Consider the following 20,115-nt stretch of genomic DNA (forward strand, 5'->3'; position numbering starts at 1 on the left):
CTGACCAGCCCATGCACAGGCATCAGTAAGCTAATGCCTATGCCTAGAGCCAATGGCTCTAGGTTTCCTTTACAGGCAGGAAAATTCCTCCCATAAATATACACACTTTCCAGAGATGCCCTGTATTTAATGGGACTGGAGGCGGTAGGGTGGGACTTATGAATGGCAATTGAATTTCCTACTTTATTATGTTTTGCATTTCATACTAAAGCACAGAACTTCACATTAACAGTATATCCAGCAATAACACAAACACTTCCTCCAGCTAAATTTTAACATTTGGGTCAAGTCTTTTACTGAATGCAGCAAACCTGTAGCTTTTGCATGCCACGTCCTAACCCTCTCTTACCAAATCAGGTTTTTCCCGTATGTACATAGAAAAGTTAACACTTCCCAGAATACCACATAAATAAAATGCTCTGGGCCGTCTTTCCAAATAAACCCTTAATCCTCAGATATCATTGAAAGTAATTTTTGTCAATAGTGCACCTGTAGAAAAACAAAGAGCAATCACTAAAAAAACCAAATACACTGGTATCTCCAATCTCACTGTTTGGCATCTGCTGGCATTTTTATTTTGCTGATATCTATCAAGCAATTCACAATCAAAATCCACCACTTTGTCATCTGGAGACTTCTGAAATATATATATTTGCTGTTGGAAGATTTTCTGATTCCTGTCTACATAAAATAACTACACCAGAAACTGGGAAAGAAAAGGAAACTGAATTTTCCCAGAGCTAGCACCAAGTAAAGAGATTGCTGCATTATCCCATTTTCTCCCACTATACAGCTTTTTTGGGGAAAAAAAACCCCAAAACAGTGCAGTGCAATATTTAAATCCACATAAAGCCTTACCACCAAAATCAGAAATATTGACCATGTGCATGAGGCACCATCCAGTGCTGCAAACGTTCCTTACAAACCGGACTTCAGTCGAAATTGTTTTTCTCCTTTTCTAAAAGTTGAAATGCATTTCTGATATGAAAAAAGAGATTTTACATAGTTTTAATGCTAAAGTCTCAAAAGTGATTCTGCACTTCTTCACATGGCTTGCAGCTCAACTGAATTAAAAAGCTAAAATGAACGCCTAAATGAGCCCTTGAAATAAATAGTCAGCTGAGAAAAGACACTTGAACAATGAGGAAAACAGAAAAAAAACACAGTGCATACCTGGATCTCTACATCAGTGGAAAAGGCTTTATTTCTTTGCAAAGGCAATGGCAAAGTAGAGCTACTGCAATGCAATCAAAGAAAAATACTTTCTGTATAGGACCATGAAAGCATTAACATAACAGACAAAGCACATTATGTCCTGCCCTTGGCAAATGTGTGGTTGGCTACTCCGGACTGTGACCCAGCAAAAATAAGCAGTCCAAATGAATTTTCTCCTAGGTAATATACTGCTTCATTTACTGCACACAGTAGATACTGGTGGACTGTTTTCTCAAGATTCAGTGTGGACGCACAACATTGCACTGAAGGAAAAGACAAACCCTGTGCACACAAAATTCACACAAAAATGAGCTGAAGTGCTGCTTGGTACACTAAAAAAAACTTCCAAGTACATTTGATCCATCCGATTTTTGACTAGGCTGTGCTCTCGGTGGATGGAAGACAAGGAGAACTCAATCATGTTCCTCAGCACAATGCTGACATTGACAGCTATGTTTTTAAGGTGTTCGTTTTCTCCTCAGATCTCATTACTGCCATTTTCAGTTGTGATTCCTTAAGCTCAGCAGATTTAATTTTGATTTTATCCAAAAGCCTCTTCACCTGGAGGCAATTCCCCTTTTTGCTGGAGGGTTCTACCCACTTCTGTCAAGCCAGTCTGGCTATCACTTCTCTTTCAAATACACACACTATTTCAGAGACCAAATCAAACCAGTAGGATCAAAAGAAGCAGTATTGATGACAGATCAAATGCACATTAACCGCAACCTGTTTATTGATTTTTGAATCTGTCACATGTTATTTCCTTATTCCCTTTGTTTCTCAATTGCTTGAGAATGTTGATCTAAGTCAGCTTTTAACTCCACTTTGTCACCATGACCTTTTTTGATCCCAGTCCATTTGTTCTCAAATTAGGTCACACTACAGAAGCTGCTTTGCTCCAGGTTGTGGTTTTCATGCTCTCAGTTAAATTAAATCTTTCTATGCCACCAGCTGGGACAATTGGTGCCTGATAAACAGTGGGGCCTGGGACAGTAAACCACAATGCCCTCTTCATGGCACAGCCCTTCCCTGAGTGAATAAGGAGCTGCTGTAGGAACTGGGGAGAGGAACCGGAGCAGGGCATATGGAAGAGCTTCCTTGCAGATAGAGATACCGGTGGCAAGGTATAAGCAGATGCTCACCTTCACCTGTCTTCCCTTCCTCCAAATTGGAAACTGGGACAAATTTGCATTGAGGGCTAGGCTGCACCTAAGCAGGGCTAAGTAGAAAGAGCATGGTAAGTTATCACCCTTCATTCATGCTCTTCTGCACCTTATTTCTGCCTCCTCCAGGACCTTTGCCAGTAATCTCACATTTCTTCGACTGCTGTCTCTGGTTGCTGCCACCCCCTATTAGCTGAAGCACACACTTAGCAGCTTTGCTCCTGCATCCACTTGGGAAATGAGTCCCTCTTTTCCAGAAGCTTCTCTTCTTCTCATCCCTGCTCTGCTGTCTTGAGAAGGATATTACACCAGCAGAGCTAAAGGTCTCTGTGTCATGTTCCGTGCTTTGGGTTTTCTTTAGCATATCCAGAGGCACCCTAAAAAAAATAAAAATAGGATAGCCATGGAAAAATTTCCCTATGTGTAATTAGCTGAAAAAGTAGTTAAATGTACTGCTGTTATGATCTGAAATACACATATCTGTGAAAAGAAGATATCAGCATGTGGGCTAAATAACAGGGTAGAAGGGACCACATGGAATTATGTTCTGAGCATAACATATAATCTGTAATCATTAGTGCAGCAGGGTGCCACTTAGAGCTATAATAAGTCAAATGAATCCCAGTGCTACTCTATTTGCTCCAGTGAGGTAACAAAATCACAGGGTAATAGAATAAGTTGAGTTAGGAGGGACCTCCAGAGGTCATCTAGTCCAAAACACATCTAATCAGATGGGCTTGTTCAGGGCCGTGTCCAGTTAAGTCTTGAGCACCTCCAAGGAGGGAGATCCCACAGCCTGTCTGGGCAGCCTGCTCCAGTGCATGACCATCCTTCCAGTAAGAATTTTTTTCTAATATCTAGTGAGAATTTCCCACCTTCCAACTTGTGCCCCTTGCCCTCGCTGTGCTCCCCTCAGAGGGTTGGCTCCCACTTCTATGAGTCCTCCAGCTGGGAGCCATTCTGGTTCCCATAGAAGACAACAGACTCCTCGTGCCCAGAACCACCAGGTGCTTAGGAAACAGCAAAGACCAGCTGTGGCACACGAGGACAGAGGACACACTCAGTGGGAAAGTGCTCCCGCTCCAAGAACACCAAGATCTGAACACTTTCCTGCCATTTAGACACTGGTCAGGACTCAACTTTTTTCTCTTTATGGCTCATTGGCAAGGATTGCTTCTGAACACTAGCTGCTTTAGAAAGACTTTTGCTTATCTGCCTCCCACCACAATTAAATCCTTTTAAATTCCATTAGCTACAGTATACTTTTATTTTGCAAACACTTTCTAAATTGCACTTCATATGGCCACAAGTTCTAAAAATCTGTCCAGAGGTTTCCTTCCTTTACACTGTGACCTGCCTGTGTTTAGCAAAACTTAATTTGATGTGGAGGTCACTTCTGAAGGATGAGAGCTGCACCTGTGCTGTTGGCCAGATGGAATGCACCTCCAGTAAAGTAGGAGATGCACTTCTTCACATTTCCTGCTGAGTTTGTTAAACAGGTTATATCTATTTTTAAAAGCATTGTATTACAAACTTTCAGGGAACAACATAGGCTTTTCTCAACAGAATTAAGGCGAGCTGAAAAAAAAAAAGAAAGAAACAATGCATTAATGTCAGTGTCAAGAAACAAAGCCTGTAATGTCTGAGGGCGCTGAAGAGAATGAGAGAGGGGAAAGTTTATTGGCTCGTGGAATGCAATTTTTCACTCCTTTAAAATGCTCTAGATTGTCAGTTCCTATTAAGTTTTTACTTTTTGTTATGTAATATATGAACCACATAGCTTAAAATCATTCTTGTCCTGGCAGTTTACAAGCGACATGCAGTAAATTAATTTAATTCCATTTCTCACTGCTTAAGAAAAACAAAGCGGCAACCGCAGCAAGGACTGGTGATTATTAACTGATGTTCCCACTCTGAGGGATTTTTTTTTTTTTTAGGTGACACAGAAACATTCCTTTGTTTACTCTCCTTTGGGGAAGAGGATCTAGTTGCTCAATTTTTAGGCAACACTTTTTTCTGCACAATGGAGAACACTGTGCAAGTTCCTCATTTACAGTTGTGTTAATCTCCTCTAATGTACACAGCAATTTGAGGTGTATTCCCCAGATCTGTGGCTGACAGTAGACTTGACTTTGCCCAGATATGACACACTTACAAGCCTGTGTTCCCCACATGTCTGCCTTACCTTTTCAATATTCAGATTCTCAGGGAAACCTTAGCAAACAAGGAAGTTGTCCTTCAGCCTTAGAAAAACAAAGTTGGGTTTTTTTCCTTTTGCACAAGTGCTCTAGGCACCCTGGAAATCATAACATGGCAGAGCCAGGAAAGAGTCTCAAGTTGCCCAACCTATGCATAGTAAAATTACAAGAAAAATTACTCTGGGACAAAGGCATAACGACCCTAGCCTGCTTATCCTGGCTGCAGAACAAATGCTGTTGTCATCCGGTGTTTAACTTATGAGGCAATAACAATTGCTTTGTGATTTTGATCCTGCAAGAGCTAAAATAATATCCTGTATTTCAGATTGCAAGCAAAACCCTTTCTGAAAGGCTCTTCTGTACATGACAATACAATAAACTTTTGTACATTATAAAAAAACAACTATTTATTAATATTCCATTCTGATTTGTAAAAGGTGGGTAGTTAAAAAATCTGGTGAGTCTGGGGAGGACTCTGCTGATTGAAAGCTCCCAGTGTTACTCTAATCTACAAGAAGGCTGTGAGGGAAGACCCAGGGAACTACAGACCTGTTATTCTAACGTTAACTTAAATTCCTGGAAAAGTTACAGAGAAGATCACACTGGATACTGTTGAAAGGTATTTAAAGAACAATGCAATTATCAGGCACAGTCAATTCGGGCTCACAAAAGGAAGGTCCTGTTTAACTCATTTCGTATCCTTCAATGATAAGGCCACCCACCCAGTGGATGAAAGGAAGGTGGTGGATGTAGTTTTTCTGTATTTCAGTCTGTTTTTCATACTGTCCATCACAGCACCCTTCTGCACAACTCATCCAGCAGTGGGATGAATGGGTTGATGGTGTGCTGGGTGAAGAACTGACTGAGGGGCAGAGCTCAAAGACTTGTAGTGAGTGGGGCTACTTCTGGCTGGTGATCAGTCACTGGCAATGCTCCTGGGGGCTCAGTCCTGGGGGCCAGACCTGTTCAATGTATTTATCAACAATCTGGATGCAGGACCTGAACACACCATCAGCAAGTTTGCTGATGATGCCAAAATGAGAATTGCTGTTGACACTCTCGTGGGACAAAAGGTCTTGCAGAGTAATCTGGATAAACTGAAGCACTGAGCTATGATTAATGGGATGAAATTTAACAAGCCCATATGTTGGATTCTGCACCTGGGATAGAGTAATGCTGGGAACAAGTACAAATCAAGAGAGCGGTGGCTGCAGAGCAGCCCTGCAGAAAGGGATCTGGGGGTGCTGGTTGGCAGCAGGATCAATGTGAGTCAGCTGTGTGTCCTGGCAGCCAGGAGGGCAAATCCCATCCTGGAGTGCATCAAACACAGTGTAAGCAGCAAGTGAAAAGAGATGATTATCCCACTGTTTTAGCATTGGTGTGGCCTCACCCGGAGTGCTGTGAGCACCGCTGGGCCCCACAATTTCAGAAGGTGTTGAGGTCCTTGAATGTGTCCAGAGGAAGGCAACAGCTGGTGAAAAGGCGGAAGAAATGTCTTATGAGGAGTGGCTGAGGACTCTAGGCTTGTCGTTTTGAGGAAAGGAGGCTGAGGGACAACCCCATTGCTCTTTGCAGTTTCTTTTGGAGGGGAAGTTCAGAGGGATATGCTGATCTCTTCTCCCTGGGAATGGTTCAAAGCTGCACCAGGTAAGGTTTAGACTGGACATTAGGAAACACTTCTTTACTGAGAGAGTGGTCAAGCCCTGGAACAAGCTTCCACGAGAGGTGATTGATGTCCCAAACCTGTCAGTGTTTAAGAGGCATTTGGATATACCCTTAATAATGTGCTTTAACTTTTGGTCAGCTCTGAACTGCTCAGGCAGTTGGACTGGATGATCAACATATGTCCCTTCCAACTGAAATAGTTTATTGTAAACACTCACTAATATTTCCCCCCAAAATGCTGTTTCTATGACCAAGAGTCAATGAAACTTGCCACAAAAAATGAACCACAAGGGTTGGTTTTCTTACAAAAAGACATGAGCACGTTTCTCACCTGGTCTAAGGGGATAAAACCCACACTCAAATGACCCAGCACAAACCTGTGCTATTGCAATGACCTGATCAACTTATGTACAGAAAAGAACAGAAATCAGTCCCACAGTGGTCTGGGGAACTTAAAAAAAAAATCCCGTCATACCTTGTCCCAAAACACAGGAACAATAAAAAAAAATAAAAACAACAAAACAAAAACAACAACAACAAAGAACCAACAAAAAAACCAACAAAAAACCCAAAGCAAAGTCCAAGTCTTTCATTCTAATACATTAGATATAAATAGCTAAGAAAGCCAAGTAAGCAAATCCAAAGCCAGAGCTATGATGGCAGGAAGACAGAGGTTGAAGGGAGATATAGGCATGTCTTCATAGGTATGTTAAGTTCCTACCACAACAACAGGGAGAAAAGGGCCCATTGTTCCCTGAAAAACGTATGAGTTAAGTTCACAACAGAGGGACTTGCAGTTGTATAAGAGAAAGAAGCTGAACACATGATAAGGGGAGAAACACAGCCTCACAGAAGAATATTTTGCAAAGTCTAACCTCTGCAGATCCAGCCAGCACGAACAAAATGCCACCAGGGAAGAGTATCTCTTGCAACTTCCCCTGCTTTTCAACCTGGGGCAAATGCTCAGCCCTGCACTATGTCATTTTGGGTTTACATCACCACAAATAAGATCAGAAGCTTTGGTTTTATCTTGCTTTGATTTTAGATGAGAAAGATGGTAACAACTGGACTAGTAACATAAAACACCCTCAAAAGCAACAGTGTCAGGAGTAAAAAGGAGGAGCCTTTCCGTGAAGCAAGTCTGATTCTCATGTACACTGAGGCCACTTTACAACATTCTGGATAAAACAGGGTTTACAAGGGAATGAACATATAAATTACCCTGCTTGAAAGGTCCTTGCTGACAGGCAGAGACTGGGTCTGAGGTGGAATTAACTTCATCTGTCGTAAGCCACATGCAGGGGCTCCCCTTGAAGTCCCTGGCAGCAGACAGGTGGCCATCAGAGACCCATGGATCCATACTGCACATTGCAGCTAGTCCAGCTCTGTTGAAAGCAGCATGGTCTGGGACAGCAGAACTGGTTGTTGGACATCTCAGCCAGAGTCTACAGCAGCTTCAGCAGGGCTACCCACCTTTAGCAGGGTTACTCACCAGCCTGCTGCTTCCATAGCCCCTCTGGGAAGGGATACCTATGCTTGTCAGGAAGCTCCTCTTCCTCCTCCTCTTCCTCCCTGGGGCTAAGACTCAGGCCTAGAAGAATCCTGGCTGTTTTTCTATCCTTCAACACTGACTCCAGCCTTCTGGTTGTGGTGTGGCAGCACACCAAAAACTTCTGATGGGCCCTGACCAAAATTTGCCCAGACACCACACCCTATATTCACCAACCAAAGCAGTGTTATCAATAAAAGAACAGGTGAGCTCCCCATGTCAAGAAAGCATGACGACCCAGGCTTGGACTCAAGACTCCTACTGCAGACTCAATTAGATCCCAGCTGATAGCTTGGATTGGCCTAGTTTACCACCACCACCACCAAAATTCCAGTCTGCAAGATCTCAAAGTGCCACAATGGAGGAAAATATTAAAAAATCTTTTTCTTTTCTTTTTTCTTATCACCGCCATTCCCTACGATAAGTAGATCATATCATCACAGAGATGTGACTTGGATCTATAGCCATGTCCCTGTTCGCTGAACTCAGAAGCACTTCCCTGTGTCCCGAAGTGAGCTCTGGCTACTTCTGACACCACAAAAAAGGGTGGCTCACCTACCTCATGACCCTTTCTCTTTCTTTTCCCTCCTGAGGAGAGAAGGCATCTTGGCACAGAGGTTGAACAGAGCTGTAGCATATTGCACACCTAATGCTGCTGTACAAACAAGCCTACTGCCTGCTTTCCCCTCTCCCTCATCTCTGCCAATGCCTCTGTGCGTCACCTGCAAGTTGGAGGGTACCAAGGAGGCAGAGAGCAGGCAAAGCCACTACGTCAGTAAATGCGTCTGTGGACCCCCTTTTATCCTGCTGGGGCATTAACAGATCAACAAACACCCTGTTCCCATTGAGTTCTGACACACACCCAAGGGTACACCTAACTCTGGGGTTTCTTCCTTTTTTTTTTTTTTTTTTTTTTAATATATGTCTGTAAGTGATTACATCCGGGTTTGTGCCCGTGCGGCAGAACCAAAGAGCATTCATCAGAAGAATAATGATGCAAATGTGGCTTCTTATCCTCCAATGATTGCCCATCTGGCAAAAAGGTTTAGAAAATGTAACAATAGTTTTGAAATAAATAGGAGGAAAGTAAAGACCGGCAGTGTACTTTCCACATCAATAGCAAATATACTACTGATGTGGAAAGTAAACAGCTTCAAACAGGAGGTGAAACCGCTGTGGATAACTCTACACCTGTGAGATTTAGGCTCGAATGCCAGTGCATTAAAACTCAGGCAGAAAATCCCAAGTTCATCACCTCAAATTACAAAAACAGGTATTAAACGCTGTATCGTCTGTAGCCGGGTAATAACAGAGGGCCAGCTTAAATTCGGAGGATTAAAATACCTCGCTATGCGTTTCAAAATCTTACCTCCTTGTACGGAGCACTCTATCCGTTCAGCACACCTGTATTGTACAAGAATTCCTCAAAACCATTTCCCAGGCAGAGCTGGTTTTTGGGGGGGGGGGGGCAGGTGGGCGTCTGCATGCGGAAAGAGATGCAAACCTGCAGCTACTGAGGAGAGGCTGAGGCCGCACCTCTCCCATTGCTGCCACACCGTCCCGTCCCGTCCCGTCCCGTCCCGTCCCGTCCCGTCCCCTGCACGCGCACCTGCAGGGGACGGGGAAACTAAACCCAAATTACAGGTCGCGTTGCTGTTTGTTTGTTTTCGGGTCTAGTTTATATCGCCACCTCGGGGAGCGCCCCGCGCCCCGCCGGGGTCCGCCCGAGGGGCAGCGCTCTGGGCTCCAACGGAGGGACCCCGGGGCGCTGCCGGGGCTCGGGCAGGGCGGGGGCGGCCCCGGGGGCGCCGGGAGCTCCCTGTGCTGATTGGGCTGCGCGGCCCGAGGCGGCCGCGGCCGCCGCCCCCGCCCCGCTCGGCTCCGCTGCCTCCGCTCCGCCCGCCGCCGCCGGGACTCCGCCGCTGCCGTCGCGGCTCCGCGCCGCCCGCCCGCCCGCCCGCCCTTGCCCGCCGCTTCTGCCGGGCCCATGGCGAGCACGTCGGCGGAGATCATCGCGTTCCTGCTGACCATCTCGGGCTGGGTGCTCGTCTCCTCCACGCTGCCCACCGACTATTGGAAGGTGTCCACCATCGACGGCACGGTCATCACCACCGCCACCTTTTGGGCCAACCTCTGGAAGACCTGCGTGACCGACTCCACCGGCGTCTCCAACTGCAAGGACTTCCCATCCATGCTGGCGCTGGACGGTCAGGCTCCCGCTGCCCCCCACCCTGACACCTCCCCACCTTCCCCTGTGCTGCTCTGCGGGAACTGGGGGCCCCGCGGATCCTCCCGGGCCGGTCCCGGAGCCGGCGGGGCGGGCGGACAGCGCGGGGTCGGGGCGCCGAGCGGGGCCGTGGGCGGCGGAACCCCGGCGGGAGCGGCTCCCACGGGGGCTCGTGGGCAAGTGCCCTCGCGTGCCCTGGCAGGTGGCAGCGTGCTGCTTGAGCACACCTGTGCAAGTGGGGTTTTTTTCCCCCAAAACCCCTGATTGAAAGTGTTTGGTGCCTAAGTGGCGGCTTTGGCCTCTTTTGCTGTCCCTACCTGCTTTTTTCCCCCCTCCTTCCATCACAAGAGTGTGCGTGTGGATTTGACACAAGAAGAATGCAGGCAAATTTTTCTTGCCGATTTATTTTCTGACTGTCATGACATTCTTCTTTTTTATGGTTTTGCCAGCCATGCAACGGTCAGTGGAGAAGAACAAGCCTTGGCGTCGTTTTGTTTTAATTAATGTTCTTTTGCTGGTTATGCTAAGCGGTTATTAACTTGGATGTAATTGCTTCATTGATAAATGACAGTGTAAAAGCTCGGGGCAGTCAGGGATGCAAAGGTATGCAGAAGGGATGCATAGCTTGCCTCAGTTTTAGGGCAGTGTTATTTTGAAGCAAATCTGAGTTTTGCTATAGGGCTTGGAACCAAAGACTTGAGTTGGTGCTACATTTCTTCTCTGTTTAAGGGGGAGCATTTTTGCCCTTTAAAGAAGCTGAACTGGGAAATTGGTTCACTGTGGAAAATCTTTGCAACTAAACTTTTAGTTGATAAATCCACACTGATTATGGCTGGTAGAAAAAGGAGATGTGTGGATGGCATCCGTTTATAGCCTCAGGAGTGACTATAAAGAGAGGGAGGAAAGGTTTCTTTTCCAAGTTTCTATAGTTATAAATGAATACAATATAGAGTGTCCCAGTGGCTTTCATACTCACAAAAGATCAGATTCATGGTCTGGCCAGCCACTCCCTTTGCACTAGAATCTGAGTGTGAATTTTGGTGTGAAAGTTTTGTTTAGATTAACAGTCCTTCTTTTCCTTTTAATCACTAACTTATTATTGTAACAGCGTTTAATGTGATCATGAAATTAATACCGGTATCAGAAAACCTTTAACCTCTGTATGCAGAAAGGCCTAAAACAGGTCAAGATACTGGAAAAAGGTAACACAGGCAATTCTTAAACATCACTGTTGCAGGATGCTTCCCTTGGATGGAGAAGTACTATTCCTCAGATCTTCTTTTCACCCAGCCCCAGGTAGCAGAGGGATTTGCCAGTTCCTCTGAAGGGGTGGGATTGCTGGCTGGCCTCCATTGACATCAGTCACTATATGGCCAAGTGTAGCAGCTGAGAATGTGGTTTCCAGGCTTGGGCAAGGAGCTGTGTTCTCTGTGCAGGTGGGCACAGAGTAATTGCTGGTGCGTAACCTTTTGGATCCACCAAATCTATTGCTTAGCTGTTCTTCTAGGTCTGGGTTAATCTGTCTTCAGGGTAAGAAAAGCATAGTTACAAAGTCACCAGAATTGGGAACATTTAAAATTTCAAAAAGAAAAAGACTCTTGATAGCAAAGTCCTTACCCCTCCTTCCTCCAAATGCTTGTACATTGAAACGTTGTGTGTTGAGTAGCATGTTCCACTTGGCCAAGGAATGAGTTTCTGAGGCACCTTCTGCACTGTGAGAGAGTCATTAGTTCATTTTGGACAGAAGTGAATTCCAGATGCACACTGGAAGGGCCCTATCCCATCCTCCCGGCCAGACTGTTTATCAGTAGTAGAAAGTTCTTGGCTTTCAGTTGTTTCTCAATAGCATCTCTAAATGCTATGGAGCCAGATCCTGGTACCCAGGCACAATGCAAGTGGAAGACAGGCTGGAGAGAGAGGAATGTACCCCCCTAGCACAGACCGGGCAAGCTGGGTCAGGTCAGAGGGGCAGCTACACGCAGGCAGAGGTGCTTTCCACAAGTAGCCTGGCCCAAATTCCCCTCCTTGTGCTTACAGGCTCTGCTGGGAACCCTTTAGCACCTGACCATGGGTGTGTAGGTCCCCTCTTCACCCTAACCCTTCCCCCATGCAGGAACGTACTTCAGGCTTGCAGTGCGTCACTCATGGCTTAAAGAATTCGTGTGTCAGCGTAAAGCTGAATCTGCCTCAGCCCTTGAGTAGCCTCTCCCTTCTCTCCTCTTCTCTTTGCACGGACTTACATGTCTAAGATGGATCCCATTCCCTGTGATTGGGAATGTGGTAACTTCCTGGCTCCATCCTCAGGTGGGGGACTCAGAAGACACAAAAGGGCAGATCTGGTTTTCTGTATTCAGTGAAATGTTTGTGAGCAGAAACAATAACCCTATAAAGATAAATGTAGCGACCAAGTGTTGGTCTCCTCAAAATGGTAGGGCATGACTGGAAATCACTAGTAATATTTTTGTTGTCCCAGGAAAATGTGGTTTTTCTCCACTCCTTCCTCACACAAATGGAAAGGATTTGCCTCAGAACAGTTCCTCTTCTACAGAAATGTTTTTTTGGTCAAATCAGAAACCTCTGAATGTTGCTGTACTTCTTGTCTGGAGAGACTGCTCAGATCTGCCAGGGGATTAGAGGTAAAACGAGGATGGAAAAAAATTGGGATATCACTATGCTTTGAGCAACCTGGTCTAGTAGGAGGTGTGCCTGCCCATGGCGGCGGGGGTAAGAACTAGATCTTTAAGGTCCCTTCCAACCCAAGCCGTTCTATGATTCTATTATTCTGTGCCAGTTGCTGGAGTTCTCCTGTGCAATACAGCAGAAGTCCTTTCTTCTTCAGAAGCAATGTCATAGTTCGGGTCAGGAGTGCTCAGGAGATGGTTCCCCTTTATCCTTGTTTTGGTTTGCATCATGGAGTGGGCTTAGACTGTGCTCCCTAGATTGCTGTAGGATAGCACAGCAGCAGGGCTGCCCTGATGGCTTTCAGGCCCTCACTCCACACAAACGGCTTCCAGAGAAAATTGTATGTGATTCCCTTCCACCTTTATGCAATTTGACCAGCCTTCATTAATTATACAGCCCCACATTCTGTGTACAAGCAAAAATATTGTTCCTCTCTGTGGGACTTACAGTAATTTTGGGTTTACTTCTTTGTGCCACTGGTCATAGGTGTAAATTTACTGATGAAACCACCTCCCCAAAAGAGGACATATCAGTTTCCATGTTTCCAACAGTAGATCTGATGACCTTTTGTAAAACGGAGCTGAACAAAAATTTACTTATGAGCTAAAAGAGGGTATTAGAGCTTAGAATGACAGACAAAAGCAATGGGTGTGTGCTTTTGGAAGGAATCTATGCTGTATCTGTAAGGCAACCTCTTACCCTTCACGTGATGCAGACTGCAAAATGCCACCAGAGGCATTTGTTGTGAAAGTGGCAGTCCCCAGAACTTTGCATATATTTTTTTCCATAGTGTCATATGATATGAATATGTGAATGCCTCCTAACTCTTTGTAAGCCTGAGAGACAAGTATGAGAGCAGTGAGGCAAGAAAGATGAAGCTCTAACAAGATTAATTTGAATGCAAGACAAAACACATTTGTTTAAGACAAAAAAAACCAACAAACCCACCAGCAAAAAACAACAAAAAAACCCCTAACAAAAACCACCTTGAAATAGGTTTCTCTTGGAATGCTGCTAAACATGACTTTATGAGTAATGCATGTTTGTCTGCTTGTCTGTTTAAAATGCATGGCTTTTTGTCGCTTGAAGCTTCATTTGGGAGGTTTGTAGTTTCCTACAGGAGCTGGTGCAAATACAGACAATAAACATTTGGAAAAGGGACAGGTTTGGTCTTGAGTGGAAGAGTGTGAAGAAATAGGCAGCTTCCTTTTACACTCTTCTGCATTACTATAGAATCACAGAATAGTTTGGGTTGAAAGGGACATTAAAGACCATTTAGTTCCAACCCCCCTGCCGCAGGCAGGGACACCTCCTACTAGAAGAGGTTGCTCAAAGCCACATCCAATCTTCAGCACCTCCAGGGATGGGGCATCTGCAGTTTCTCTGGGCAACCTGATCCAGTGCCTCACCACCCTCACAATAAATAATTTCTTCTTGACATCTAATCTAAACCTGCCCTCTTTCAGTCTAAACCCATTTCCCCTTGTCCTGTCACTACATGCTCTTGTACAATGTCCCTCTCCAGCTTTCCTGTAGGCCCCCTTTTGGTACTGGAATGCTGCTATAAGGTCTCCCTGGATCCTTCTCTTCTCCAGGCTGAACAAGCTTAAAAGTCTAAGTGAGCAATATAATCTTCTTGCTTTCTTGGAAGCAAAAAAGAGGTTTAGTTCCTCTTACAGCCAAATGCTATACATAGTTTGAACCTAGGGTCTAAGCAATAGGAGGCTGGATTTGGTGAAAAAGTTGATTTCAGCCTTTTATGCTTCCTGATGCTCCGGTCAGCCTAGTGGGACTAACAGAGCCTTCTGCTCTTCCACATTACTGGTGTAAATTGTGATTATTTTTTATATATATATTATGTTTTAAAAATGTGTGCCAGCTGGCTGATTGCTGTGGTGAAATGAAACAAGCCTGACTGTGGCTGGCCTGCCCAGTTGGGTGAATTATTTAGTGAGGAAGGTTATTCATTCAGCAGAACTGAGCAGTCCTTCAGCTCATGCTGTTTATAATTGAAAATGATTTCTGAGTGAGTGAGTTAATTATTTCTTGCTGTCTCACTACCCTCTACCTATTCTAAAACTGTGTATTGACCTTCAGGAAAAACTGATTTTCAGCCCTGTGGTTACTAGCAAATGCTGGATATTTTGATTGGGGTGAATATTTACTGGTTTTCTTAGGAGGTTCAGACATAAATAAAAGTTTAGAGGACCTCCGGGTAAATATGTTCATGGTTCAGCACTTTAATGTGTCAATTAGCTACAAACAGTGCCAATAAATTGGACCTGTCAAAAATAATAGCTTCCTTCCCAGTCTTCGTCTTGTGCTTTACCTGTCTGCTGCAAGAAGTATATTAAACATCACCTACTGTAGTAAAAGCCAACTTGTCCATGCTGATAGCAAAAATTAACAAAGCAAGGCTGCTTTCTTCAAACTTGGCTCTTGCACAAATGACTGACTCTTTCTCTCTTACATTCCGACATGTGAGTCGTGTGACAAATGGAGGAAGTCCATCTGTGCGCCAGCAGATGTAGATAAATGCCAGTAGGTGGACAGCACAGCTCCCAAGTTCGGTAGGCCTGATAAAACGGGTTGTTAAGTGCAACAAATTGCTTTGTGCACAAATCTGTGAATCAGTGCGAGGTTTTAAATGTTGTTCAAGCAGGGAGTTGATATCCTGGAGTTGATGTGCCTCCAGCAGTGGCTAAAGGGGGCAGCAGTAGGGATAGCAGAGGGCAGCCAAGTGTCTGTGGTAGCCATCTGCATCTCAAGGACCTGCCAGCCAGACACAAGTTTCTCTGTAGTGAATGTATCCAGTCTCTTTTTGAATCTCTGTAAATCTTTGGCATCCAGATATCCTGTAGAAAGGAGTTCCACAGATTCATTATACAAAAAAGCACACTTCTTGTTCTGAATCTACTGCCTTCTGTTTACATTAGATGTCCTTTAGTTTCTGTTTTAATATATTATTTTCTTATTACAGACTTTTATGCAGGGCTTGGAGTTTGGGGGGTTTTTTGTTTATTTGTTATTATGTAAAATTTGGTGTAATAGGCAATGACAATGTGGTTTAGCTCTCAACATTTCCACCCACTGGAGATCAAAGCAAAAGGAATGAATACCCTAATCGTGGGAGTTCATATTCGTTTTAAATGAGATGTAACAACAGGTTATGAAGAAAAACATCTTGTGATGGTTATTCAGCTGTGTAAGATTGCAGCGTTCCACCCTGTAAGCAGTGATATGAAATTATCACAGTCTTTCAATTACAAGATATTCTCGGAAGGGAGAAGAGGCCAAGCAACCCATGGTCCTGCTGAAGGGCCCTCCCCTGGGAGGTCCCACTCGCAGCAGCCTCAGGCAGCAAGGCAGAATTGTTTGTGGCTGAAGCCAGCCACAGGCCATTTGTCCAGGTTTAAATATGGCAGTGATTTGCTTTATCCTGAAGAACTACTGGCGTCCATAGAGCTGAGCATGTTCGACTTCCTTGGGGAATGAAGGCTGCCTTGGTGGATCCAAATCAAATCTGTGGCAAGTCCAGGCAGGACCCCAGCCAGGGTCTCTGCTGCCAACCCACTGACAGTCAATTGCGTCTGCAACACGCACGCACAACAAGACTGACACGTGAAACTGGCTTTGTGTGCATAGAGTGGCCCCGCAACCTGTGACAGCCCCTGAACAGGCCGCGTGAAGTTGCTCTTTAAAGCTGCATGGGTACAACCTCTTGGAGATACTGTACACAGTGCCACGGGATTATTTTTTGGAGCCTTGAGTGCCATAGTATGTTCCTTAGAAGCTGGGCTGAGGTGATGATGCCCTGTGAAGGGCATCACTCAAAAGAATACACTCAGTGGGAAGGTGACATTACTCCAGCTAAGGTCTGATTCCATTTGCAATAGTGAATGCCTAATGCTGCACAGAGGAACTATAGTGAAACCCATTGTGGTCCCAGTTCTCACATTAGCCTTTATCTTTCTCCCAACAGGTTACATCCAAGCCTGCAGAGGACTCATGATCTCCGCTGTCTGCCTGGGTTTCTTCGGTGCTGTTTTTGGACTAGTTGGGATGAAGTGTACGAAAGTCGGAGGCTCTGATCAAACTAAAGCAAAAATAGCTTGTTTAGCTGGACTGATTTTCATACTTTCTGGTAAATATACTTTATTTCTCTCAGTTTGTGTATTTGAAGTCATACCAGAGCTGTTTCTTTTCCATAGAAACCCTTGCACAATTCTCCATGACTTTGTTGACTTCAGGGTCAGGCCCAAAGCTCTTCTGCTGGCTCCACTGAATAGTTTGTCTTATGCTTTTCAGGGTTGTGCTCTATGACTAGTTGTTCCCTGTATGCAAACAGGATTACGTCTGAGTTCTTTGATCCTTCTTTTGTTGCACAAAAGTAAGTACTTTCCTATATCCATAAATCTTTCGAACAAGTAAACCTTAAGTTTCTTACTGTGCATCAGAGCCTATTTAGATATAGAGAAGGTGCTTCTCTGGGGCAGAAGAGGAGAGTGAACTGCAGTTTTATTGAATCGCTTTTCCTAACCGGAGTAATCATGTGCTGAAATTGAAAGAACAAACACTTTCCTGTACAATGATTGCTCTGTAATATGTGTTCCCAGGCTTATTGTGGCCTGGCAGAGTTCTGCCCTGCTTCCGTAGAGCAGGTGGGGTTGATTGGGAGTGAGTGAAGCCTGCCTTTATGCCAGAGATGCAGCAAAAGGATTGCACAAGACAGAGGTGCTCATTAGGGGCATCATTCCATAGGGAAGGAAAGCACCTTCAGCTTTTGGTAGAAGGTGCTTTCCGTGAAGGTGTCAAGCACTGTACAATCTTGATTCCTCTTGAGAAGAGGTTTTTGTGGGCTCTCTGGACTCTTTTCAGGCATATATTCAAGTCCAGATGACTGAAGTTTGACTCATAAACCGTATCAGAACCCACAGTCTTAAAAGCACTAACATAATGCTTTGACTATACTAGTAATTAAATTTAAGGGAGTGAGTGTTCATAGAACTGCAGGATCCATACCGGAAATGATGAACATCCCTAAAGACTGCCTTTAAAGCTGAGCAAGTTCTCAGGACCTACAAAAGCAGCAATTCACAAACCCTTGTGCTTGGATTTTGGATTGACATCTTAACTACCGCATTGGCTGTAAATTACAGCATCATAGACTTTCCTGTTTTGACTTCATATATGATGTAAACTTTTCTTTAAAGGCAAAGATTTCCTTGAGACCCAAGTAAGGGCTTAGTAAGGAACCCTGAGCCTTTATGTTTCTCTTTGACAGAAAAAAAATAGTCTGCATAAATAACACTGAGTGGGTCCATGTTTGCTGTAGGGTCGACACTGCTTCTCATATCTTGAAAACAGGTTCGTATTAGTTTTCTCCATAATGCCACTCTAGTTTCTGCTTATTTGGTACAGTGAAGACAGGATTGAAAGGCCTCCAAAAGAAAGAAGGATGTGAGGTTCTGTGAAGAAAATGGAGCCTGGCTATATAGACAGAAGTTAATTATTCATCGGGCTTACTGTTCCTGGTGAACAATACCATGGTTGTTGCCAGAAGTGCCTTTCCTACACTGTATTCCTATGCTTCTCTGCTTCAAAAGAGCAGGCAGACCTCACGGTGGAGTTCTACTGTGAAGGAATGAGAAATCCAGTTTAAGTATTAAAGTAAAGATAGTAAAATGTTCTCTGCAGAAGTTACCTTTTTCCTGAACAACAGGGCACACATAATGACAACTGCAAAGATAAAGGCAGAAAGGAAAGCCAGAAGTTGTAATTTGAGTTCCTCGTGGTGCATGTAGCTCATGCAGCAACCTTGTGTCAGATGAAGCTAATGGTGGCTTTCAGCTCTTTTCTCTCTCAACCAGTGTAAAATGTGTTGTAATAATGCATTTTGTTGCTGTCTGTGCACTCCTACTTTAATAAGCATTGCAGAAGCATTTAATATGCCCTGCTGGTATATTGTGGAAATTTGGCATTGGCTCTTCACTGAGAGAGAGTTTCAGCCTTTTGCCTTTTTCTGCACATTTCTCTCCTGAAGTTATTCTGGCAGTGTCAAAGACAGGCTTGAGATACTGTTAGTGGAAAACAAATGACACAAGATATTTAGCATCATGTCAGCTGGCAGAATTTCCCTCCAGCCTTCTGCATTTGGAAAAGGCACCCTGACTATGTATGGGTGCAGGAGGAATCAAAGACCTGCCTAAGGCTGATTCCTGAGAGATTTTGGGTTTGAATTATGTACCTAACTCATGTAGGACAGGCACCACAGGGACACTCCAAACCTCACCTTACTTAGAAAGAAACCTTTGGCTGGACTTTATGTCCTGATATGGTAGTTTTCATTGCCAATTTAAAATGGCTCCAAAGGAATTGCTTGATCCTTCATAATGACATGCCTAGAGCCTTGGGGATAGTATGGGATGCCTTTGTGCTTGCAGCCAAGATGTATTTAATTTTTCTTCAAACACCTCTAATTGGGAAAAATCTGTGCTTTTGTTTTGCAGTCTTGCTGGTGTTGCTCCCACAGATTCTCTTAGAAAATTATTTTGTCACTTTACTACTTTGAATTAAAAAAAACCCCCATAACTCTTATACCCTTTATCCTTTTTGTCCTTTGCCAAATTATGTGACTAACTTCCCATTCTCTCATATAGAGAACTATTTCACTTCAGCTTTCTTGTCTCTGAATGGATTGTGCATAGTTCACAAAGTCCCCCTTGTGATAGATTTGAATGATTTTCCAAGAATTGTAAGAATTAGACATTCATGGTGTGTATTTCTCTTGGGTGATTGTACTGATTCAGTAGGTAGGTATGCCATTTACGTATACCACCTTCCTGGCAGCTAATGAAGCTTCCACTGGTTTGCTTTGAAGTTTACTTTGTGTTCTTAATGTATGTAACAACTAGAATATTTTTCTTCTGTACTGATATTGTACTTTGGTTCTTTCACTGAATTCTACCTCCCTGGATTACTGAAAAAAACCCCTTCTTTTAGCCTGCCTGGTCAGTAGTAGTTGAAGGTGGCTTTCAGTTCTCTGCAGGTGAATTCTCGTGGTCCTCAGCAGTCACCACATCTAAACCTCTTCATCAGTTTCACGCCCCCCCACCCCGAGCTGCCAGTGATCTCTAATCGGATTGATTTCACTGTTAGTGATCCGTGATTCATGGATATACAGCCACAGAATTCAGAGAGTGACTACTTTGGTTCTTGAAACATAGAATTTTAAGAATAGAGGAGTGCGTTTCCTGCAAAGATTTTAATAATAAAGAGGGAAGGGGAAAATAGCAATTGCAGAAATTTATTCTAAAAAAGCCTATATCCTTTTTTTCTTTGTCTGGCAGTACCAGTGTTTGTAGTTTTTTTCATATGGTAAGGTTTTTTTAAATACTGGATTTTGATGGGATGTTA

General features: G+C 44.2%; 1 protein-coding gene and 1 long non-coding RNA gene across 4 annotated transcripts in view; one reads left to right on the forward strand and one right to left on the reverse strand.

Moving 5' to 3' along the window:
• CLDN10 (claudin 10) overlaps positions 1–20,115 on the forward strand; it is a 58,813-nt gene that overhangs the window by 33,187 nt on the left and 5,511 nt on the right. For 2 of the 3 annotated variants that reach the window (XM_017821109.1, XM_017821111.1), the window contains exons 1-3: positions 9,743–9,997; positions 16,682–16,843; positions 17,008–17,089. In XM_017821109.1, coding sequence (XP_017676598.1) covers positions 9,778–9,997; positions 16,682–16,843; positions 17,008–17,089 — 464 coding nt within the window. In that variant the 5' untranslated portion in view covers positions 9,743–9,777. Of the gene's footprint in view, positions 1–9,742; positions 9,998–16,681; positions 16,844–17,007; positions 17,090–20,115 lie in introns of those variants that run through there. The other variant, XM_017821110.1, reaches the window with a different exon arrangement.
• Positions 1,274–9,543, reverse strand: LOC108500323. Its single transcript, XR_001875827.1, has 3 exons — positions 9,160–9,543; positions 3,795–3,956; positions 1,274–2,755 (listed from the first exon to the last, which is right to left on the reverse strand). It is a non-coding gene; the product is annotated as an uncharacterized LOC108500323 (long non-coding RNA).

This window comes from Lepidothrix coronata, unplaced genomic scaffold (genome assembly GCF_001604755.1).
Source record: "Lepidothrix coronata isolate B3197 unplaced genomic scaffold, Lepidothrix_coronata-1.0 Scaffold88, whole genome shotgun sequence".
Lineage (NCBI taxonomy): Eukaryota > Metazoa > Chordata > Aves > Passeriformes > Pipridae > Lepidothrix > Lepidothrix coronata.